We start from the raw sequence: 25257 nt of genomic DNA on the forward strand, positions 1-25257 counted from the left end.
TCGTGTCCGACCCATTGTGACCCCATGGACAATGATCTTCCAGGCCTTCGTGTCCTCTAACATTCCCCAGAGTCCATTTAAGTTTGCACCTACTGCTTCAGTGACTCCATCCAGCCACCTCATTCTCTGTCGTCCCCTTCTTTTGCCCTCAATCATTCCCAGCATTAGGCTCTTCTCCAGGGAGTCCTTCCTTCTCATGAGGTGGCCAAAGTATTTGAGTTTCATCTTCAGGATCTGGCCTTCTCAGGAGCAGTCATGGCTGATCGCCTCTAGAAGGAAATGGCAAACCACTCCAGTATCTTTGCCATGAAAACCCAATGGACAAGTTCAAAAGGCAAAACAAAATATAAATTAGATTATACATATAGGAAATACAGGGAATTATTCTGATCACAGCTCTCTGGGTCAGTTAGGTTTTAGTCATCTTCTCCCAACTTTTCATGGCTGCAGCACAGAACCTGGCAAAGCTATACGTGATTGAACAGTTTGTGCCTGTGAACAGTAAGGAGGTATAAATTAACCTGGATGCTCTGGGATTCTATCGAATGTATCCTTAACACTTAGTGGCTCTTATATATAAACGCGCAGAGCCATGGTGGGCAGAGCATGTCCAGACTTTATTTCTGGCAGGACACGCTTTGTAGGCCAATAAGGACATGCCCAGCAAAGGTAGGCGCTCCCTGATTGGGCCGGCCCCTAGAGTGCCTGCCCCCCCCCCAAGGCGAGTGTGGCTGCACTCCCCCCTGGGCCGAAAAAAGCCCTGCTGCAGCCTTGCAGAGGTTGCAGGAGGGCTTTTTGGCCCACCGGTGAATGCAGGTGAGAGGGCTGGGAGATGCTGCAGCAGTTCTTCCCCACTTTCTCTCTCCTCTCTCTCCCTTTTCTATCTCTTTCTACATCTATCTATCCCTCTCTCACCCTTTCTTCTCTCTGACTGATTATGCACGGCGGCAGCTACCACCGTGCCATTGCGCCAGGGCCGAAAGCAGAATGGCCCCCAGTCTCCACCTTGTAATTTGACCAATTGACAATCAATTGACCAGTGAAGAGTCACCCTTTGATCCTGGAACACTGCTGGATGGAGCTCAACTATTAAGGACCCACACTTCATCAGTTTCCTTGTTCGTTATAATATACTGATCCAGGAAACTTGAACTGCAGATTATCTGCTGCTATATGGATTTCTCTCATTTTCAATTGGGGCAGAACCAGGGAAGTATGGAAGAGCAAAAGGAGGTTTTCAACATCTTTATGCGCCCTCTGACCCAGCTGGTGCAGAGCTACAATCTGTGTTGTCATAAGTATGCAAATGACACCCAACTGTACCTCCTGATGGTCGGCCACCCGGACTCTCCCCCAGAATCATTTGCCAGATGTTTGGAAGCCATGGCTGGATGGCTCGAGCAGAGTCGCCTGAAACACAACCCCTCCAGGATGGAGGTCCTGTGGCTGGGTAGTAGAGGGGCAGGACTGGAAGCATGCTTACCCACCTTGGCAGGGACACAACTGGCCATCGCATCCCAGGCCAGGAATCTGGGAGTGACCTTGGATGCCTCGCTGACATTGGAGGCCCAGGTCAAGGAGGTAGCCAGTGAGGCATTCTTCCAGCTTCGCCAGGCTAGGCTACTAGCGCCCTATGTGTCCTCTGAACATCTGGCCACAGTGATCCATGCGACAGTCACCTCCAGAATAGATTTCTGTAACTCATTCTATGCGGGCCTGCCCTTAGGCTTGATCCGGAAGTTGCAGCTGGTGCAAAATGCAGCTGCAAGGGTCCTCACTGGGACATCTTGGAGGGCCCATATCCCGCCTGTGCTGAGGCAGCTGCATTGGTTACCGGTTGCTGCCCGGATCCGGTTTAAGGTATTGGCTCTTACCTTTAAGGCCCCTCGCGGTGTGGGCCCCACATACCTTAGGGATGCAAGGTATGCAAGGTATCTTCAGTCCAAATTTCAGGACTGGATGGAACAGGAAAACATCCTTGTAGAGGAACAAACTGGCTTTAGAGAGGGTCAATCTACTATTGATCAGTGTCTGGTACTACACCACCTCATTAAGAAATACTCTTCCTGCAATACAACTTCCCTCTCAACACAGTCCATTTCAAGGCAGGAATAATAACAGGTTTTAATAATAATAGTTAACAGGCCAGCAACTTTGAGAACAACGTGTCTCTTTGCAGACTTAATTAAAATTCTAAGGTGATGCCGTCTGAGGCTCTCCACTCTGCTATGGAAGCTTGCTGGGTTGACTTTGGGCCACCCACACATTCTCAGGCCCATTCTGCACAGATTCATTGTAGCAGGAGTGTGGCAAATTGTAATCGCTACTAAAATGCAGTTATGCATAACGTCGTACACAATCTGCTACTCTCCTGAAACAGTCCCGCTAGAAGCGCTTCGTTGTGGCGCTTCCAGGGTAATCCCAAAAAGTGGATTCACCCTCTAGAAAGCGCTACACTCTTGCAACCAATCTGCAACACTAGCGAAAAAGTTTTGTGCGTTACCATTGTTGCGGTTTCAGCAAAGTCCCTCCCCCTGGCTCCCTCCTATGATCTTCCGGCAAAGCGATCACCATTTTTTTTTCTCTGAGCGAGCGGAGAGCAACAAACCGGCGAGCCTTCATTCACCCAGCGAGGCTTCTCCGGCTGCAGTCCCTACACAGAGCTGCTTTAAAGCTCGCCTCAAGTCACCAAGCACAACACAAGCCCCGTTTGCTAGTTCCCTTAATTTTCAGCCGAAAATCGTGCCTGTGCATGGTGGGGGGGGGGGATTTTTTTTCACTCAGGGGAGTGTGGCAACGATGAAACGGCAGCTCACACACCACCTGCCAGCTAGATGGGTCTCTCAGTTGCAACGAATCAATGCAGATTCGTTGCAACATGTTGTGTTTGTTTTTTTTAATCTGCCTTAAAGGGAAAGGGGCTTTTCGGGAGCATGATAACGGCCGCCCATTGGCTGCTCGTTTGATTGACGGCCAGGGGCGGGACAAAGCTCGGCAAATATCGCTTCCTTCCTAGCGATTTTTGCCAAGACCAGAAACCTGTGGGAAACAATTGAAACGCAACTGGATTCCACTACAAAGGCAGGTATGCATAATGACGAATTCCACTATTTAAAATTGCGTTTTTTCTTTCCGAAACCACATTGATCCTGGTGCGGAATGGGCCTCAGTCTAACCTACCAAGTTTCTGTGTGCATGCGCAGGACTCAAACTTTGTTCAGCTGCTTCAGATGAACAATCTACCTCAATCCAAACTCAATATCTTTATTGAGGAAATATGCAAATAAAAGAAATTGGTATGCCTGTATAACATTTATTTGCATACTTCTGTCTACTATACTTAAATCTTTCTGCCTAGCTTTTCTCCCCCGTGGGGGCCCAAAATGGTTCATAACTTTGTTCTCCCCTCCTCCAGTTTATCCTCACAACAACAGCCCTGTGCGATAGGGAAGCCTGAGAGTGACCGACCCAGGATCTCTCAGTGATTAGGCGGAGCTTGGATCTGAACCTGGGTCTCCAATAGCCTAGTCCAACATGCTAACCAGCACACTATACTGCCTCCAACATTCTTACGCTACGTCCAAATCAAGCCATTAGTCCATCTACCCTGATATTGTGGACTATGATTAGCCACGGGTCTCCTGGGATCCAGGCAGCGAAAAGTCTTTCCCATCACCTGAGATCAGGGATGCCAAGGGGTGCCTGGGAATCCCCCAGAATGACAGCTCATCTCCAGACTACACAGATCAGTCGCCCTGGATAACATGGGTGCCTGGGGGGGATGGGTCTCCAGACATCCATGGACTACAATTCCCATGAGCCCCTGCCAGGGCCATTGCACACAGTTTGTCCAGCCCTGCTCTGTGGCATTCTCCCCACACTGAAGTGCCTCCGCTCCCCAACTTCGGCCCTCCTCGGGCTCCACCACAGACTCTTCAGCAATTTCCGAACCTGAAGCAGCTTAATGGGCGCGCCCAGCGCTGTCAGTGTCGTTGTGGCTTTTGGTTTTAGAAGCTCCAGGTTGCCGCGTCGTCAACAGACAGAGGACGGGTGTGATCTCGCGGGGTGGCCATTCCCGCTCTCCCGGCGGCTGCGAGGGGGAGTGGCGCCTCACGTTGCTCGCCTGACGTAGCCTCCGCAGAGGCCGCCTCTACTCACGGGGCAGGCCAATCCCCTCCGAGCTAGTGGGCGGGCGAGGGCGGGGAGCCGCTCCCGCTGTGGAGCCGAGGCGGCCGTGAGGGTGCGCGGCGGCCCCGCCACCTCTCCGAGGCTTCCGTCGCTGCCGCTCCCCGCCTCGCCCGCCTCGTCGTCGTCGTCGTCGTGGTGTTAGCGCGGCCACTCGGGATCTCTGGGGAGAAGGAGGCGGGGATCGTCGGCTGCTCTCGCTCGTGGGGAAGCCAGCGAAGGGCCATGGCGGCCTCCTCGAGCAGCAACGGCAGCCGTCGGGCAGATAACGGCTACGGCACCGGCAGCCAGCAGGCGCAGGCGGCCCCCCGGCGGCGGAAAGGGCCTGGCCCCGTGGCCACGGCCTACCTGGTCATTTACAACGTGGTCATGACGGCCGGGTGAGCAGCGGCGGCGGCGGGGGCCGGGTGGGGGGGGGGGGCGGCGGGGGCCGGGTGGGGGGGGGGCGGCGGGGGCCGGGTGGGGGGGGGGCGGCGGGCCACGGCGGCCTCTTCTCCGCCTCTCGCCGGGGTCGGGACGTGCTTGTTTCCCGCCTCTTCTCCGTGTCATAGGGACTGTCTGGGGGGCTTCTCTTCCTTACACAAACCCCTTATTTGTTCCTTTTTCTGTGCTGGTGGGGGCGTCTTTTCAAGCTTCACTTGGGCCACAGTGGGAGATAAGAAAACAGCAGGGGACGAGACGGGGCTTGGGGGCACCGCGCGGCAGGCTGGTGCCCGCAGGGAGCTTCCTGCCATGCTCTTGCCCCTTGACTTCTTCGATGGCCTCTGATAATTGGAAACGTTTCCCTACAGTCACTACCAATTCATGTAATTGTGGTTTCTGCCATAAACTTATGTGTCACAAAGTTTGAATCCAGGGGCACCTTTGAGACCCACAAAGATTTGAAGGATAAGCTTTTGTGTATGCTTCTTCAGGTAAGATTAACTGGAAATTAACAATCTGTACATATAGGTACATTAAGAGCCTCTTGTGGCGCAGAGTTGTAAGGCAGCCGCCTGAAAGCCTTGCCCATGAGGCTGGGAGTTCAGTCCCAGCAGCCGCCTCAAGGTTGACTCAGCCTTCCATCCTTCCGAGGTCGGTAAAATGAGTACCCAGCTTGCTGGGGGGTAAACGGTAATGACTGGGGAAGGCACTGGGCAAACCACCTTGCATTGAGTCTGCCATGAAAACACTAGAGGGCGTCACCCCAAGGGTCAGACATGACCCAGTGCTTGCACAGGGGATACCTTTACCTTTACATATAGGTACAGGGTAATTTGTAAATTAGCATGCATCATAAGGAAAATGCTTAGCAGAATCAAGGACCAAACAGGAATAACAAGCTTACTTTATATGGCTACAGTTTCTTTGGGCTTAATGGGGAGGGGGATTCGTGAAGGATATATATCAAAATTGTGGATTGATGGGCGGTAACTTTAATTGTGAGCTGCTGAGAGTAATTAACTTTATTATGCTCCGTCTGTCTTCTCTCAAATATCTTCTTTGAAGTGGGACGACTGGCTTGCATAGAGCTACCTCCCCTGTCTCCAGACCAGAGAAATACATTCTAATCTACCATTCTAAATTACATTCCATTCTGCTATTCATTATACAATATACTAACCTATATACAATATACTAACCTATTATTCCAATTCCAAATAAGAAATGAAACAAAGAGGATGTATGGCTCTTCTGGGGGGACAAGTGAGACTACAGATGTGAGGGCTGAATGAGGCTAGCATATGTAGTGAGATAAGAAGCCAATATCCCTGATAAGTCTTGGGGATTCCATTGTTCTGAGTGTTTTACTAACTTGCAACTCAGCAATTTTCCATTCTAGAAAAGCAGCAGTCTCACTGCAGCTATCTCTTGAGGTCCCATTTCCTTTCCTTCCCTTTACTACATACTGTAGCCAAGAGTGCTGGCAGATGACAACAGAGCTGACAATCTTGAACTCTGCTGGGATAAGGAGGACATGTCTGCTTATTTGCTGCTGTGATTTAATCCACTTAAACCTTCGACTCATGCCTTGATAATCAGATTGATAGCAGAAGGTGAGGGCACCGAGTCTGCAGGTAACATAGGCTGCACAAAGCAAGTATTTGTAAACCTTGTGTAACCAACAATGTGGAAACAGGTTTTCTTATGAACTTTGATAATCCTTGTATGCATCTTGCTGGTGTGGTAGTAGTTGGCCAGTGTACGTATTGTATAATGTCTCTGTTTGCATAATATGACTGAATAATTATTTATTTCTGGACTCTGGAATTACTTTTGTAATTTCAGGAAATAATGCTGTTTGAAGACAGTAATGAAGAAACCAGGCCATGATATCTGATGTAATCTTAGTTGAAGGGTGGCTATGGTAATCTGTTGCAAAAAAAAAAAAAAAAAACTCAACAGATTCTTATGCCATCTTAAAAATATTGGTGAGTTTTATTCCAGTATAAGCTTTTTTGGACTACAGTCTTTATATACACTGAGTGAATCATCACTTTACCTTCACTTTATGTTAGGGGGAGGGATGGGGAGACACAACCAACCAAGCAAATGATCATAAATGATCATGGGTCAAATGATCATAAAATGCAGAAAGTAGAGTTAACTGTAATTATGTACAAATCAGCTCTAATTGGGAAAAAATATAGATTATTATTATTATTATTATTATTATTATTATTATTATTATTATTATTATGTTTATTCCCCACCATTCCCTAACCAGCTTGTGGCGAGTTACAATGTCTTATAAAATCCCCATTAAAACTCCCATTAAAAGACATCAAAAGAACCCATCATGGCGGAAAACCCACTCCCGACCCCCACTACTAGAGGGGTGGAGAAGGAGGTCTAAAGGCATACTACTCAAACCCCGGGGGGGGGTGTCGATCTACCTTCCCGACCCCAGCCTCAACCATAGACCTGGTGGAAGAGCTCCGTTTTACAAGCCCTGCGGAACGCTGAAAGATCCCTCAGGGCCCGCAGCTCACCCGGGAACCTCGTTCCACCAGGTAGAGGCCAGGACTGAAAAGACTCTGGCCCTGGTTGAGGCTAGGCGCACTTCCCTGGGGCCGGGAACAACCAGTAAATTTTCACCCGCAGAGTGAGAGTCACAAGTTTTGTCATTTAAACCTGCTGTGGCTTGTGGTGTTTTCATGTGTTGGTCATTCTTTAAAAAGACTAATATACCAGCCACTGAATACAGTGCAGTGGTGTGTGTATCACTGCTTGGATTTGTTCTGTGGATATTGATTTCAAAAAATACTTCAGAACTATTATTTTTTGTTTATTTTAATTGGCTGTTAGGCCATCCTTCTCCAATGAGGTCTCAGGGAGGCGTACAACTTATAAAAATGTGTCTCAAACTAAATACACATAAAATGCAATATCTAAAAAAATGGCTGTTAAACATTTAATACAGATACTGAAACATTTGCTTCGTCTGTAAGTTGTGCCTTTACATGTCAGGCACACTATCAATGGTATTCTAATTCTAGCCTGTCTCAGATGAGTCAAACTACCTGGACAGGATTCCAGGAATAGGACTACAAAAGGGGCCTGTATATATGGCAAAGTACAGCCCATGGCCTCAGCCAAATGCCTAGTCCCATACCTATAGTGTACATATTGAACATTACTAGGTTTGATACTAAGTTTAAGGGTTGGCCTTAAATTGGCCCTGTATTCATGTAGCTTCATCTGCATGCTGATGTCACAAAAAGGGAATCCTTCTGCCAGTGATAAAGATTTCAGCTTTTCCACCATTTCCTCAAGTGGTTAGTCAGGAATTCTGTGATGCCCACAAGCCCTTCCCCTATTGTGTGCTCTGCAGCAGCTGATATTCAAAGGTTCATTTCTTCCAAACACAGATTCAGTATTAGTATCATGGGTGATATCTGTTGTTAGACCAGATCTCTTTGAGTTGGTCGAATTTCCCTTTAAATTATAGTGTCATTATAACATATGGGCTCTGCTGTCTGTGGGGTAAATTATGCATCTGTTGAGTTCTGAAAAAGAAGAAAAAAATCTCAGTAATTTTAATGTCATGTGCACCCCTATCAGCCTCTACCCCCACAAACTAAAGAGTGCTTGTACAAGAGCCTTCCCTTGTACAGAAGAGGCTGGACATTTTGGTTGTGCATTTGGCACATTTCCCAGCAGCATATCATTTCTGAGATGCAGTGAGCAAAATATAGAAAGTATTTCAAAATTAGCTGTGCTGTACTTTTATGAAGGGCATTGCAGTACTGGCCGTCTAATTTTTCAGCCCCTTTCCTAAGGTTCTGTAACAAGGAATTTTCCATTTCACAGTGCCACTGTACACTGACTTGGTATTTGTGTTGAGCTATCAATCATGGTTCCTGGAGAGTCCCAGCCAATTCAATAATCAAGTATATATTTGAAGTTGGGATTTGTTTTTCATATGTGTATGATCCTTTTATCTTAATGTCAAAAACAGTATTGTAGTGTTGAGAAAAATCCAGGACAAGGCAATTAAAATTATCAATATCTTGTAACTTCTTGCAAATGAGAAGTCTAATATACTTGAGCCTTCTTCATTTAGCAAAATATGTTACTGCTTTCCACTCTCTCTTTCCAGTAACCACTCAGGCATTGTCCCCTCTGCCCCATCCACTGGAATTCTCATTCTGCATCTGTGTTTACTCATTCTCAGGAAATGTAAATATATAATATTTTGTGTTAATAGAAAATGCTGCAGAGGTTCCTTAAATAAACAGTGAATTGGCAAGGTTTCTTTAAATAAACTTCGACTTGACAGCACTTTCCACCACCACCAATTCCTAGCTAGCTGGCAACATGAAAGTTTTAACTTCAGATCACAATCCTGGGCAGGAGGGGGGAAGAGACCTATTCTCATCTTTTGACTGGGAATGTTTGCTAAATAAGATCACTGAGCTCAAGATTATCAACAGTAGGCTGTGACTGAAGGTTAGACTACCCAGCTGACTCAGGTGTAGCTGTGTTCATCTAAAGTAGGATAACAAGATTTGAGTCCAGTAGCACCAACTAAGTTTTATTCTAGGTGTGAGCTTTTGTGTGCATGCACACTTCCTCAGACAATGAAATAGGAATAATCAGAGTGCAAATATAAGGACAGAATCGGTTAGCAATAAATTAGTAAACAGCATCATGAAGCTGTCCAACAAATATGCAGCGTAATGGAGAACAAAACTGGGTTTCTTAGTCTTTGGGGTTTGATTGCCATTCACAAAAGCATAAGGGGGAAAAATGTTAAGGTTAATGATTAATAGCAGATGCTTTCCCGGTTGTGAACAGAAGTAATTAAAAGAGACCTGTTGGTAGCCCCATCCGTTCTCCACCCAAGCATGGAAGCATCCCCACAAATGACAAACTGTTTAGAGTTCAGTCTCCTGTCCTAAGATCCAAGAGTTGGATTCTGAGTTACATTGCATACCTTATTACATAGCATTACAGTCCCATTGTCCCAAATTAAATAAAATGAAGAGAGGACTGTAAGCAATGGAGATATAAATGCTGAATAAGGTTAGCATATGTAGTGAGGTAAGAAACCAATATCTCTGTTGATTCCTGGGGATTCCGTTGTAAAAATTCAGTAATTTCCCTTTCCCTTCTGGTCTTGAAGTTTCTTTGTAATAAAACAGCTACTTTGAGATCCCTCATTGAATGTCCCGTAAGGCTGAAATGTTCTCCTACAGGTTTCTCAATCCTATGATTTTTATAGGATGGGGCTAGGAACAGCGAATGCTGGCAGGGGCTTGTGGGAATTGTAGTCCATGGACATCTGGAGGGCCGCAGTTTGACTACCCCTGGGTTAGACTGAGGAACTCAGTTTTGTTCTTCATTATTCTGCTTCTTTGTTGGGTATCTTCATGATGCTGTTTACTAATTTACTGCTAATTTATTCTCATTATATTTGCACTCTGATTCTTATTTCATTATCTGAGGAAGTGTGCATACACAGGAAAACTCACACATAGAATAAAATTTTGTTTGTCTTAAGGGTAAACAGCATCATGTTAGATACATGGCTTAAAAAGTGCATTTCACACACAGCTTCAAACCACCAGTTTGAGGTAAAGGGATTTGGTGAAAAGGGGTATTAGATGGACAAGTTATGTGTGTGGGATAGCATATGAATCCGACATCCATTCTCTTCCTAATTTGACAGGGCAAGGATAGGAATTTTTTCCTATAGGAACTCAGGGCAAGGATGGGAATTTGGAACTCAATTTTTGCTCTACGCAAGTTCTCACAGTTTCCTGAATGAGATTTCCAGTATTCCACCCCCCTCCCCTTAAAAGAGCACTTGAGACTGCAAGGCCTGATGTATTTACCCCCTCCCCCACCATCTCAATTAGAATTGGAGTGCCATACGTTTGCTTCAAAGGGGGTGGGGAGAGTGTGAGGTTGTTTATGCAGCTCTTTGTGACTTAGATTCAAATGGGTAGCCGTGTTGGTCTGAAGTAGCAAAATAAAAACAGAGTCAAGTAGCACCTTTAAGACCAACAAAGATTTATTCAAGGCATAAGCTTTCCAGTCCAAGCACTCTTTCTTTGTGTCTTGTACAGTTCAAATTCCATGACTAAGTACTAAGCTGTAACATGCATTTTTGCCTTGTAAAACTGCTCAAAAGATATTTTTAAGGCTATTTTGCATATTGCATATCCAAGAACTCTGTCTGGCTGCCAGTATTACATTCAGCAAGGCGTATCAGCCAACCTCTCTGTCCAATATACTTGTGTGATATATATATATTTGCTAACATAATTGGATATATTTACATGTTAGATACATGGCTTAAAAAGTGCATTTCACACACAGCTTCAAACCACCAGTTTGAGGTAAAGGGATTTGGTGTAAAGGGGTATTAGGTGGAAAAGTTATGTGTGTGGGCATAGCATATGAACCCAACATCGTTTTCTTCCTAATTTGACAGGGCAAAGATAGGAAATTGGAACTCAGGGCAAGGATGGGAATTTGGAACTCTGGCTGCATAAAAGTAGTTTGGGCTGTATAATGGCAAGTAGAGGACTTGTATAGAGAAAGATTTCTCTCTGACCACCACATTTTGAGGGGAGGCACAAGTCACACTCCTTCACTGCTGTTTAGTGTGTAGAAATGTCAGCCTTGATTTCCAGCACTTTGTGTCTTCATGAAGGTTCCATGTTTTTGTACTAGCAGCCTGAGACCTTGACCTGGATAGCCCAGATTAGCCCGATTGTAAAAGCTAAGCAGGATTGGCTCTGGTTAATATTTGAATGGGAGACCACCAGCAAAGTCCTGGGTCACAACATACAGGCAGGCAACTGCAAACCACTTCTGTTTATCTTTTGCCTTTGAAAACCCCATGCCAGTTGTCAGGTAGGACTTGGGAATCCCCTGGAATTATACTTCATCTCCAGATGACAGAGATCAGTTCCTCTGGAGAAAATGGCTGTTTTGGAGGTTGGACTCCATAGCATTATACTGTCCTGAAACTGCTCCCCACCCCAAATCCCATTCTCTCCTGGCTCCATCCCCAAAGTCTTCAGGTATTTCCCATTGCAGAGCTGGTAACCTTAGATCACCATAAGTCAGCTGTAACTTGATAGCCCAAAAAAAGGAAAGGAAAAGAAAACAGCCAGGGGAGGAAAGACCTTCACACTTACTTGGCACCAACATAGTGCCTGCCGGTTTCTTTCTGTAGGGTAAATAGGGAGGCTATGGGGAGAATCTAAAATCTGCAAAGGATTTTGCCCTTCTAGACTTTGGAATTGATATGAATTGGGAGCCCTGCAGCAGTTAACGGTTTAGACAAAAAAAAAAAAACAACAGGAGAATTCCCTTGATAAAAATGCTTCCTTTCCTAGCTTTACTATGTGGTCAAATGTTGTCTTGTTTCAACTTAGATCCTGTTCCACCTGAAATGTGTCTCGTGAAGGGGGCTTTGGGCCTCAAAAACGTACACCCTGGAAATCTTGTTGGCCACTGGATTTAACTCTTGCTCTTAAGATGCATTGTTATCATGAAGTCACACATATTGTAGCTGGTCAGGGTAACCCCACCTTTAGCAATCTTACATTTGTATTTAACAAGATATTTAAAAACATTAAATTCAGGGGAAAATATTATTTTTCTTTTTTTAACTGCAAATATTTAATACTGTCAACGAATTACAAAAGGAGAGCAAGAGACGACACGTCTGCAGTTACATTGTCTGAGGATTCCAAGGCACATGTTTGAGGATCCTGTTGGAGAGACTTTCTAGGAAGAAGTCAGTTTGGTCCTCTCCCCTGAAGGATCCAGAAGCAGGTCAAAGTCTTTCCTATGGACTGTGCAGGACACAGCCTAACTGTAGTGTGAACAAATTCTCCCGATAGCACTGTGGTATGAAGGCACCCTGCTAAGAAGCAGATAAGCAGGCTCAGGGGACAAGAGAGGACCATCCCGGGGGTTCACTTGCAGCCCCCTATGTTCTGACCCTGTGGTGGCTGGTTTCCCCTGGCTGATTCCCCCACATTTTAGGATCGATCTCGATCCTAGTTCGCACAACCCCCTCAATATTCATTTGCAGGCATATTGAGGAAGCAGAAGGGAATGTTGAAGGGAGGGAGTCCCAGACTTGGAGTATCTGCCAGTATCTCAGATCCAGCCCTAAACTGGGTGGCAAGCTCTGAGGTTTTGTTAAGCAAAAAATTAGCCTCCTTTGCTGTCCCGGGGAGAACCTGGAGGCGTTTGGAATGGAAGGGAGTAACTGGCACACGTGTGCCCGATGCCAAGCCCCTAGGTGCCGTAGAGTAGCAAACAGCAGCTTCTGAGCAGCCGGCTGCTACACCAAGGAACATCTGCTGCTGGTGCTTTTCTGTGATCCTTTCAGTTCCACTCGCCCCTTGTTGATTGGACCTGATTTCTTGCTCGTTTTCCGAAGGATATCCCGGGCCAGAGTGTTGAAGGCCTCTTCCACGTTCAAACTGGATTTGGCACTCGTCTCGAAGAACCAGATCCCATGCTCCTTGGACAGCTTTTCTGCTCGATCCCGGGGCACTTTGCGCTTGGCTTCCATGTCACACTTGTTCCCCAGCAATAGGCGCTCGACGCCAGCAGAAGCGTTCTCCTTGATGCTCTTCATCCAGTTCTGGATGTTCTCAAAGGATTTGTCGTCGGTGATATCATATACGAGGATAATCCCCATGGCTCCCCTGTAGTACGCCGTGGTGATGGTTTTGAAGCGTTCCTGCCCAGCCGTGTCCCAGACCTGCAGCTTGATCCTCTTACCCCCAATCTCCACCGTCCGGATTTTAAAATCAATCCCGATGGTGCTGATGTAGGTGCCACTGAAGTTGTCCTCAGCGAAGCGGATGATGAGGCAGGTCTTGCCCACACCGCTGTCCCCGATCAGCAGTAGCTTGAAGAGGTGGTCGTAGGACTTGGCCATGGCGAGGCCCCGCTTCCTGGCACGGCTGGCCTGGCGAGGGGACTGCGGGGCCCGAAAGCTGGGAGCGCCCAGAGCTGGCTCTGGCTCCGCCTCCGCCCCTGCCAGGGGAAAATATTCTTAAAGAAAGGGAAGAACACATATTGTAGCTGGTCAGGGTGACCCCACCTTTAGAAATCTTACATTTGTATTTAACAAGATATTTAAAAAAATTAAATTCAGGGGAAAATATTCTTAAAGAAAGGGAATGACATCAAATTGTGAAGTGATAAATCTGAAGTTGGTTTGGCACATTCCAAAAATCACACTCTCTTTTCTTTAATCATTGCTAGCAAATGAGGTTATAATATCTGTTGCAACCCTACGGCAATATAAAGTCTTGTTGTTGTTGTTATGTGCGAAGTCGTGTCCGACCCATCGCGACCCCATGGACAATGATCCTCCAGGCCTTCCTGTCCTCTACCATTCCCCGGAGTCCATTTAAGTTTGCACCTACTGCTTCAGTGACTCCATCCAGCCACCTCATTCTCTGTCGTCCCCTTCTTCTTTTGCCCTCGATCGCTCCCAGCATTAGGCTCTTCTCCAGGGAATCCTTCCTTCTCATGAGGTGGCCAAAGTATTTGAGTTTCATCTTCAGGATCTGGCCTTCTAAAGAGCAGTCAGGGTTGATCTCCTCTAGGACTGACAGGTTTGTTCGCCTTGCAGTCCAAGGGACTCGCAAGAGTCTTCTCCAGCACCAGAGTTCAAAAGCCTCAATTCTTTGACGCTCAGCCTTCCTTATGGTCCAACTCTCGCAGCCATACATTGCAACTGGGAATACCATAGCCTTGACTAAACGCACTTTTGTTGGCAGGGTGATGTCTCTGCTTTTTAGGATGCTGTCTAGATTTGCCATAGCTTTCCTCCCTAGGAGCAAGCGTCTTTTAATTTCTTTGCTGCAGTCCCCATCTGCAGTGATCTTGGAGCCCAGGAAAATAAAATCTGTCACTATCTCCATTTCTTCCCCATCTATTTGCCAGGAATTGAGAGGGCCGGATGCCATGATCTTTGTTTTCTTGATGTTGAGTTTCAAGCCAACTTTTGCACTCTCCTCCTTCACCCGCATCAACAGGCTCTTTAGTTCCTCTTCACTTTCTGCCATTAGAGTGGTATCATCTGCATATCTGAGGTTGTTGATATTTCTCCCTGCAATCTTGATCCCAATTTGTGACTCCTCTAATCCCGCATTTCTCATGATGTGCTCTGCATACAAGTTAAATAGGCAAGGCGACAGTATACAGCCTTGCCGAACTCCTTTCTCAATTTTGAACCAGTCAGTGATTCCATGTTCAGTTCTCACTGTTGCTTCTTGACCTGCATATAAATTTCTCAAGAGACAAATAAGATGCTCTGGTATTCCCATCTCTTTAAGAACTTGCCACAATTTGTTGTGCTCCACACAATCAAAGGCTTTAGCATAGTCAATGAAGCAGAAGTAGACGTTCTTCTGGTACTCCCTAGCTTTCTCCATGATCCAGCGTATGTTGGCAATTTGATCTCTAGTTCCTCTGCCTCTTCGAAATCCTGCCTGTACTTCTGCAAGTTCTCGGTCCACATATTGCTGGAGCCTAGCTTGTAGGATTTTGAGCATAACTTTGCTAGCATGAGAAATGAGTGCAATGGTGCGGTAGTTTGAACATTCTTTGGCATTGCCCTTCTTTGGGATTGGAATGTAAACTGACCTTTTCCAATCCTGTGGCCATTGTTGAGTTTTCCAAATTTGCTGGCATATTGAGTGTAGCACTTTTACTGCATCGTCCTTTAAGATTTTGAATAGTTCAACTGGAATGCTGTCACCACCACTAGCTTTATTGTTGCTCAGACTTCCTAAGGCCCATTTGACTTCACATTCCAGGATGTCTGGCTCCAGGTCAGTAACTACCCCACTGTGGTCATCAGGGATGTTATGCTCGCTCTTGTATAGTTCTTCTGTATAATTTTGCCACCTTTGTTTAATCTCTTCTGCTTCTGTGAGGTCCCTACCATTTTGGTCCCTTATCATACCCAATTTTGCATGAAACGTTCTCTTCATATCTCCAATTTTCTTGAAAAGATCTCTGGTCCTCCCCATTCTATTGTTTTCTTCTATTTGTTTGCACTGTTCATTTAAGAAGGCATTCTTATCTCTTCTAGCTTTTCTCTGGAATTCTGCATTCAATTGGGTGTATCTTTCTCTTTCTCCCTTGCCTTTCACTTCCCTTCTCTCCTTAGCTATTTGTAAAGCTTCCTCAGACAGCCATTTTGATTTCTTGCATTTCTTTTTCTTTGGGATGGTTTTAGTTGCTACCTCTTGTACAATGTTGCGAACCTCCGTCCATAGTTCTTCAGGCACTCTGTCTATCAGATCTAATTCCTTAAATCTATTTGTCACCTCTACTGTGTATTCGTCGGGGATATGATTTAGTTCATACCTGAGTGGCCTAGTGCTTTTCCCTACTTTCTTCAATTTAAGCCTAAATTTTGCAACAAGAAGCTCATGATCTGAACCACAATCAGCTCCTGGTCTTGTTTTTATTGACTGGATAGAACTTTTCCATCTTTGGCTGCAGAGCACATAGTCAATCTGATTTCTGTGTTGACCGTCTGGTGATGTCCATGTGTAGAGTCGTCTCTTGGGTTGTTGGAAAAGAGTGTTTGCTATTACCATTGTATTCTCTTGACAAAATTCTACCAGCCTGTGCCCTGCTTCATTTTGTACTCCAAGGCCAAACTTGCCTGTTATCCCGGTTATCTTTTGGCTTCCTACTTTAGCATTCCAATCCCCCATGATGATAAGCACATCATTTTTTGGCGTTTCTTCTAGAAGGTGTTGTAGGGCTTCATAGAACTGATCAACTTCATCCTCTTCAGCAGCAGTGGTTGGGGCATAGACCTGGATCACTGTGATGTTGAATGGTTTGCCTTGGATTCGAACTGAGATCATTCTGTCATTTTGGGGATTGTATCCCAAGACTGCTTTTCCTACTCTCTTATTGATTATGAAGGCTACTCCATTTCTTCTACGAGATTCTTGTCCACAGTAGTATACCTGATGGTCATTGAATTAAATTCACCCATTCCTGTCCATTTTAGTTCACTGATTCCTAAAATGTCGATGTTCAGTCTTGTCATTTCTTGTTTGACCACGTCCAGCTTGCCTTGATTCATGGATCTGACGTTCCAGGTTCCTATGGAATAAAAATCTTTACAGCATCGGACTGTCTTTTCGCCACCAGTTACTTCCACAACTGAGCGTCCTTTCGGCTTTGGCCCAGTCGCTTCATTCATTCTGGCGCTACTCGTACTAGCCGTCTGCTCATCCCCAGTAGCATATTGGACACCTTCCGACCTGAGGGGCTCATCTTCCGGCGTCATATCGTTATGCCTATTGGAACTGTCCATAGAGTTTTCATGGCAAAGATACTGGAGTGGTTTGCCATTTCCTTCTCCAGTGGATCACCTTTTGTCAGAGCTCTCAGCTATGACCTGTCCGTCTTGGGTGGCCCTGCACGGTATAGCTCATAGCTTCACTGAACTACGCAAGCCCCCTTGCCACAACAAGGCAGCGATCCTTGAAGGGGGAATATAAAGTCTAGTTAGATGCTTGTTGGCATCTCCCTGTGTACTTGTAACCAGCCAGTGCTGCTGCACAGTCTGTCCCAATTTAATAAGTCAAGTGATCCTTAGCAATTTTAGAATAGTGCAAGTGCCATTTTATTGTGAACAGGTATCATGCAATGCTTCTGAATATGCGGCATTCCTGGATAATCAGTTAATCAGAACTTAATATCACTCAATGTCGCTAATGTCGAAGCTGTTCCTTTACTGGTGGTGCAGATGTAACTGTTATCATTATTCCCTTTGCCCTCCTCTCCAGCATTGGCCAACTGTATGTCTTTTGTCCTTAGTAAAAAAACAACAACAACAACACACAGCTAATGGCTGTGATAGTGAAAAATCCATATGAGAAGACTGTGTTTGCTTCTTACATCCAAGCCAATTGTGTCTGTGCAGTTCACAGGTTTCGTGGGATATGCTGGCCATCCTTATCCATTGTTGTTCCTCTATATATTTATGAAACAGCCTAGGGGGTGGAATGTGTCTGGCTGTCCCAAGTTGGAATAGGGCCAATCAGGGTGCAGCCAGCTTTGCCCAGGTTGGCCCTGCCCCTGCAGCTCCCGCCGTCTGTCCCTCAACTCTAGTCTCTTTGCTCTCAGACGCCTCAGTGCCTGGAGCCACAGCAGGTAAGGGGAAAGGCCCTGGGCAAAGGATCATGGTGGAGGGCCTCTGGGCCTGCTGACAAGGGCCTCCTGGCCTGCTGACTGCTCGTTAAGGACTGCTAAGGAGCTGTCTAGCTGACAACTAAGGAGTTCTGTCGGCCCACCCGCCCCACTTGATCTGGCTGCGAGCTGCTGCCCAAGGCCACCTGGCCAGGGGAGGGGACTCTTTCAAGGCCCATTCTTAGGAACGGTTTTGAAGCTAGTGTAGCAAATAATATTGCTCCAAGCTAATACTTTTGGTCATTCACTAGTTAGCAGTTAACTGTTAATCCTTTTTGTTATGGATACCTGTAAAGGGAAGTAAAATGTTGAATGCTTTGTTGTAAAGGTCCTTTTATTAAACCTTTACTGCACAGCTCAGGAAGTGAATATTTCACTGTTATAAGCATTAGTTCTATGTTACTTGCCAACTTTTGAAAAGCCGCAAGAAAAGGCCTCCTATGGCCAAGGACAGGTAAAATGTGGGGACACTACCATGAGGAAGCCCTGGTACTTCTGCACAGTATTGGCAACTGCAACGGTAACACAAATACCACACAAGCCCATTCCCATGTGGAAAACACCAGAGCATGGTATTAACTACTGTTTTGGAGTAGGTTTTGCCAACATGACGCTTCACTGTCTCCTTTCTGTTCTTTTTTCCCCAGATGGCTAGTTATAGCAGTTGGTTTAGTAAGAGCATATCTTGCCACGGGTAGCTACCACAACCTTTACTATTCAGTAGAGAAACCATTGAAGTTCTTCCAAACTGGAGCTTTGGTTGAGGTAGGTGAAAGATTATGTATTTTTAAACACTAATTGTCAGGAATCACAGGAAGGCACCCTGCAGATAAATCCCTTTGTAGCCAAGACCACGTAGACCCCATTCAGTCAAAAGTAGTAAAGTCTTTAATAAGAGAATAACAGCAGAGCAAACATCTTCAGGAGTTACATAGAGCAGAGCAAGTGGCAAAGACAGGGAACAAAGAGGAAACAGAGCTTATATCAATTGAGGGGTGGCTCTAGAGACAATGCATGGGAAAGAGAAGTTCCCATACATTTTCCTGGGAACTGAAGGCCAGAGGTTAGAAGTCTGCATCCCCCACCATAAATCCAGCGAGGGCTGGGCTCCCAAGGATGAGAGAGAATGCTGGGGAGCTTCAAAGGTATTCCTGAAAGCAGCAACATGGCATAGGGGTCAGATGACCAACCAGTGAAAGAAGAACTAATCAAACTTGAGTTGATCAGAGTGGGAGATGGCATGACACTAATGCTCTGCCATTGGTCTTTTATTACAATCAATAATTAACTCATGTTGCATTAAACATTGTCTGTACATATCATTGGGTATTGCATACAATGGATTATAGCAGTTTGCAGTTGTTTGCAACTGGATTGGATTGTTCACAAATGCCAGTCAATTTGTGAATGATGCTGCCACAGTAGTAGAATATTCTCTGCCATTTAAAAATGTTCTGTCAGAAGAGATGTGTGAAAAATGTTAACATTGCACAATAAAATTAGGATTTTAAACCAGGCTGTTTTGAAGTTCCATCTGCAGAAATAACCCATTAAACAACTCATTCAGCTAAATTATTCTGAATGAATTTATTATTCCTCTCCTTTTTTCTCATTTGGAGAAGGAGGCAGTTGGAACCAGGGTATAATGAATAAATATATAAATTTAATGTTTGGCGTGAATGGTAAATGTTTATGGCTAGAGAATCCCCTGGTTCAGTCCCTGCCTGCAAATCTCTGCTACTGCAGTTACTAAATCAACATAATGAGCGTGTTTGGACATTATTTTTACTCCTTTCCAAAATTATCCATGAGAGGAGATAAGATACTAAGTAGGAGTGTGCAAAAAAAACAAACTGTATTTTTCAGGATTGGGTATATTGAACCCCAATTTGGTGTAGTGGTTAGGAATGTGGACTTCTAATCTGGCATGCCAGGTTCGATTCTGCACTCCCCTACATGCAGCCAGCTGGGTGACCAAAACTGTTCTGATCGAGCAGTAAAATCAGGGCTCTCTCAGCCTCACCTACCCCACAGGGTGTCTGTTGTGGGGAGAGGAAAGGGAAGGTGAGTGTAAGCCACTTTGCCTCCTTCGGGTAGAGAAAAGCAGCATATAAGAACCAACTCCTCTTCTTCGTCTTCAAAATATAAATATGTCCCAAAATCTGGCAATCCTGATTTTTGTTCATCTCCATTATACCTATGGAGAACATTATAGTCAACTAGGGACCAAGCCCATTGTACTTGTAAATACAACGGGCGCTAGGTATGCTTTTGGGGCCGGGAGGAAGGCTTCTTTCCCCCCCCTCCCCCGCCGGGCCCAGAAGCATACCTGTGGCCTCCTCGAAGGCTGGACTCAGAGGTATTGTACGATTTTGAAGTCCCACCCCCAAAACTCAAGGAATATTTCCAACCCAGGGTTAGCCAACCTCCAGGTGGGGCCTGGAGAGCCTGGAATTACAGCTGGGTCTAACCCCCGGCCAGAGCAGTATTTTAACTGAGAAAGGGCTTTTCTGTAGCCTCTCTGTCAGCCGTTTGGCAGAAGGAGAAATCCTCCCCCCTCAAAAGGAATGCCCACCCCCATGCCCTGAGGCTCCCCTGTGTTGCTCTCTGAAGGAAAATGCCTCCCTCCCCTCAGTCAGGGCCTGCCTTTGCAGCAGGCCTGAAGGGAGGGAGCGCACTCATCAGCCTCCTGCCAGCTCTGTCAGTGTTCTGAGGCAATTTGCAGTTGAAAAGCCTTGGGGTGAAAAGGGCAAGTGCATCCTGTCCAAGCCTCTGTTCTCATCCCCCTTGGCAGCCCTACTGACCCTCCTCTCCCTGTCAGGAGCAGACTGGCAGTGATGTCTCCAGATTGCCCTTGGCTGGGCTGGCTGGATCAGGGAGGCGCGAAGCTGGTCTGTCAGGGTGAGGGCCCAATCGGATTGGCCCCTCACCCGACCGACTGGAATTCTTGTCAGTCCGGGGCCAAGGGGCCAATCGTTGGCCCCTGTTTCTATCCTGGACTCAGCCCACCCCCCCTTAGCCTTACTGTTTTATTTATACCGCTCCTTGAGTAGTTTACAGATGTTCCCTTGGGGCAGTGGTCCCCAACCTTTCTGAGGCTGGGGACCGGCAGGGCATCGGGCCGCGGCTGCGCATCGGGCCGCACCCGTATTGGGCCGCGCCCACAAGGGGCGCGCATGCGCCATGCGTGGCCGATTTCAGCCGCACATGGCACATTCACGCATTTGCGGCCCGCAGGCGCAGCCCGATGCGCGGGCGTGGCCCGGCCCTGATTCCCTCTCCCCACCCTCCCGCAGTAAGAAGCTTCCCGGGCCGCAAGCTTGTGGCCTGGGAAGTTTTTTACAGCGGGGGGGGGCGGGGAGAGGGAGCCGCGGCCCGCTGGTTGGGGACCACTGCCTTGGGGTATTAATGGAGAATTGATCTAGGGCTCTCTGGGGGAGGGCTGCTTATTGAGGTAGATTTGTAGCATAGCTGCTAATGCCTCTCCTCAAAAACCTTCCAAGTTTCAAAAAGATTGGACCAGGGAGTCCAAATTGCTGGGCCACAAAAGGAGCCCCATCCTCCAATGCTTTCAATGGAAAGGGGGGAAGGAAACAAGTTTAGAGGAGGTAACTGGGGCAAAATACAAAGGCTTAGCTTCTAGAGTCATTCATATTGGATCTCCCTGTTCCATCATTCACTGTTCTTGTCATAGGGGGGCAGGGTGGGTTGCAATAATTTATGGAAGGCTTGTTGGGGTCTGCCTCTGGGAACCCTTCTAGGATTAATTGGTGATAGTCATAACTGTACAGTTGTTAAAAGAGTTACTTCATTTTAAGTGTACTGAAGTCTAGATGGGATGAAAGTTCTGTATAGGTGAGAGAGTCATGTGATAAAAATGACATGTACTAATGCCATGTCAAAGACCACATTTGTAATAATAAAAATATAATGATATAATTACAATGATTTTGAAGTGTTGTTTGGAATTCTGTTTTTTGCTAATGTAAATGTTCTTTTTGTTTTAGATTTTGCACTGTGCGATAGGTAAGTTTTGGAATTCAGCATTTGATATCTTTTTTGAAAAATTGGAATATAAAACTTAAACTTCCTTTTCTATTTGAACAATATAAAATGTTTTAATTAAAGCAGCATATATCATTGTACTGTTTGGCATATATGTGAAATTTGAAAGTATAAGGACCTTCATTTTCTAGAAGAAAAATACCCGATCTACATTTTTTTTCCTCAACATTTTGAACTCTTTAATATATATAGATAGATATTAAAGTGTGAAAAACCTCTGCTTAAGAAGCATTTTACTCTTTTAAGATAATATATTTCCTAGGAGTTTCTTTTCATAGTTCCTCCAGATTTTCCACATTGTCCCTTTAAATAATAAAATGTATAATAGGATAATTTTTAGCTGAGAAATTCTTAAAAGATGAATTGACTATATGCTGCCTTTTTTGACTTAAAATTGGCATTTGTTACTATGATAACAATTGCGAGACAACCTACAAAAGCATGTGATCTTTTAACAGTATACTTGTTGTAAATGGAGTGGAAAGCTTGCATTTTGGCTCCAAACCTTTTTACTCTCTAATTAAATCATCTGAGTCTCTTGTGAAAAGTGAATTTATTGGCTCTTTCTTTAGGGGGTCATCAAATTAACATAATGCTTTCTACTGATGATATTTTACTGCTGTCATTGATAAGGCAGGGTTTAAGAAGGCAATTCAGTTAATTTATTAATTATTATGAAATGGAGCACAAATGTGTTTGGAGACCTTAGAAAACGCGGCAGCCTTGGAGTTTGCAAAGAATGGAGTTTAAACAAGTTCATTCTTTGAAATATCTGGACATCCATTTTGATGTTCTAATGACATGGAAAAATCAGCTAAAACATCATAAATAGCTTTTAGCTTCTGACCATATCCTTGAAGGAATTTTATAAAAGCTGGATAGTCTTTTCCAGCCTTGTTCAAATGATGCTATTCTGAAATCTCACCTGCAACTCTGTTTGGGGCACAATTATGGCAGCATGTAATAGCTAAAGATCTTCACAGGCTGCAAGCTAGCTTCTTCCACACCATCTTGAGAATTCCCAGTTGTGTCTCCCAACTCAGTAATTAGATTAGAAATTGGACTGTGCGCCTTACAGTCAAGCGCATGGAAATAATGCTGTTAAGATGTGTTTAAAAATATTCGTATTAGAACACCTAAATCAAGTAATATATCTCATAAGTGGTAATGCCTTCTCTGACAAATTGTGTGAACTGTATTTTTATCTTTAAATAGGACAGGGTCCTATTAAATAAAAGAGTAAGGCCACCTGGGGAGGAGTTAGGGCGGGCCCTGTCCAGGATAAAGACTCAGAGGGCCCAGTCAGGAGCCGCGAAGCGGCTCCTGATTGGGCCCTCCGAGTGTCCATCCAGGGCCAAGCAGCCAATGGGGAGGTGTGCAAAGTTACTTCCTATTGGCCCCTCACCAGGACAGACCAAAATTCCATTCACCCAGCCCAGTCTGGCTGCCAGTCTGCTCCTGACCACCGCAGGGAGAGGAGGTCAATAGGGCTGCCAAGGGGGATGAGAACAGAGGCTGTGCCAGCCCTTTTCGCCCCAAGGCTGTCCTAACTGCCATGTCCAACTGTAAATTGCCTCAGAACCCTGACAGAGCTGGCAGGAGCCCCCCCCCCTTTAGGCCTGCTGCGAAGGAGCCCCTGACAGGCCCTGACACAATCAACGAACATTCCACACCACAGGTTCTTGACACCCATATCTCCACACCCATGCCCTCATTTGCCACCATGCCACCACAACCTCCCACACAACACACCCATTCAACCCCATGCCCTTACAGACTGGACAGCTCCTCCCCTTCCTCTTCCCACTGCCAAGCTCTAGCGCCCGTTGTATTCTTGGAGACAACGGGCTTTGCCCCTAGTTAGATGATAATCTAATTATTATGATTATATATTAAACAGTAACAGTAGCAATTTGATCACATGGTTGGTTTGGGGTAGTTACTGATTCATACAGTAAGTGTTCTCCTGTGTAATATTGCTGTGTCCCTACAACATCCTTTGCAGTCACTATTTGGACACTATTTTTTGAAATGATTTTGGTAAGATGTAATTTACTCCCAACAGCCAAATACACAGAAAGGCTTAAAGGTATTCCCTGGGTTGAAATACATTTTTCTTGTGGGTTTGGAACAATAGAAACCATCCCACATGATACAGTCTTTTGTTTATTGAATCTAGGCATGATATATTGGGATCTCTTGTTGAATCTGACATTCATTGCTGTAGTAATATTACGTTGAAAATGTTGCTATTCTCACATATGTTTTAAAATAATCTACGCTTTTATGGTTTTACTTATTTGCTCTGTTTTGGTTTTATCTGTAATCACACCAACCTATGGTTGAAGGGATTGAAAATGCAATAAAGATTTGTAATTTGAAAAACCTGTGTTTCAGATAGAAATAGTAACATATTTGATAAAAAGAAATCTCTAGTGGTTGTAGGAAGAGGCACTAAGGAAATAACCAGCCAACAAAGCCAGTAATTTGAGGTATTTTGTAACAACATGAGCCCTTTTACCCTAGACATTTATTTAACAGCAATCAATTGCTATGGTATTTGAATTAATACAGAATTGTCAGTGTATAGGAAGTTTACTTTCTTACATTTGTTCTTTTCTTTTTCTTGTTGTTTTTTAATTAGAGCTGTAAGAGACTGAAAGGTGATTTTGAAAGGCAGTCTTTCCACTTACCCCACAACACAACCAAACCATTTTGGGTCAGAATATGTTACAAGCAAAGTATAGGCATACAACTCCTAAGATCACTGCAACATCTTGAGTAAAGCTTCAAATATGGTGATCAGTCAGACCAGTGGTTCTTAACCTTAAAACTACTATCACTCACCAAGTATGTGACATTATCATCAAATGCCCCCATCCTACCCCAGCCACATTTTTAAAGGATATAAAAACAAGACTCTCTATAGAGATTTATTTATATATATGCATCTACAGTACACTTATCTCAGGCATACGTTAATTGAGAATGTATTTCAGGCATACCTTCATAGCGCATTAAAATCTTGTGCCTGAATGGCTGTCAGCCAATTCCTTCATGCTAAATTTGGTTCCTAATTAAAGTTTGCCATTTCCTAAGAACCTGAGAATCAGGTCTAGAATCTGAGACCATCTTCAGTATGAGGTGAGCAGTAACTCTTCTCTGTAGGCTGTGCAGTTGGGGAGAAGAGTTGCTTAAGATCCCAACTGCTTTCCATTTGTGCCCAACGGATTCTGAGTAACCCCAAAGATTTGTAGACTCCCCCTCTCCATGGGAGAACCTTTATAGTCCTTTGTATACGCAAAGGCGTTT

The 25257-nt window shown here is 45.2% G+C and overlaps 1 protein-coding gene and 1 pseudogene across 1 annotated transcript in view; one reads left to right on the forward strand and one right to left on the reverse strand.

Annotated features, from left to right (window-relative positions):
• The first annotated feature begins 4226 nt into the window (after nucleotides 1-4226).
• HACD2 (3-hydroxyacyl-CoA dehydratase 2) overlaps nucleotides 4227-25257 on the forward strand; it is a 47849-nt gene continuing 26818 nt past the window's right edge. Inside the window, exons 1-3 of the mRNA XM_077320439.1 lie at nucleotides 4227-4565; nucleotides 18528-18645; nucleotides 21888-21906. Coding sequence (XP_077176554.1) covers nucleotides 4411-4565; nucleotides 18528-18645; nucleotides 21888-21906 — 292 coding nt within the window. The 5' untranslated portion in view covers nucleotides 4227-4410. The remainder of the gene's footprint in view (nucleotides 4566-18527; nucleotides 18646-21887; nucleotides 21907-25257) is intronic.
• LOC143829478 (ras-related protein Rab-13 pseudogene) lies at nucleotides 12288-13636 on the reverse strand (annotated as a pseudogene).

Source organism: Paroedura picta, chromosome 2 (genome assembly GCF_049243985.1).
Source record: "Paroedura picta isolate Pp20150507F chromosome 2, Ppicta_v3.0, whole genome shotgun sequence".
In the NCBI taxonomy this organism is placed as follows: domain Eukaryota; kingdom Metazoa; phylum Chordata; class Lepidosauria; order Squamata; family Gekkonidae; genus Paroedura; species Paroedura picta.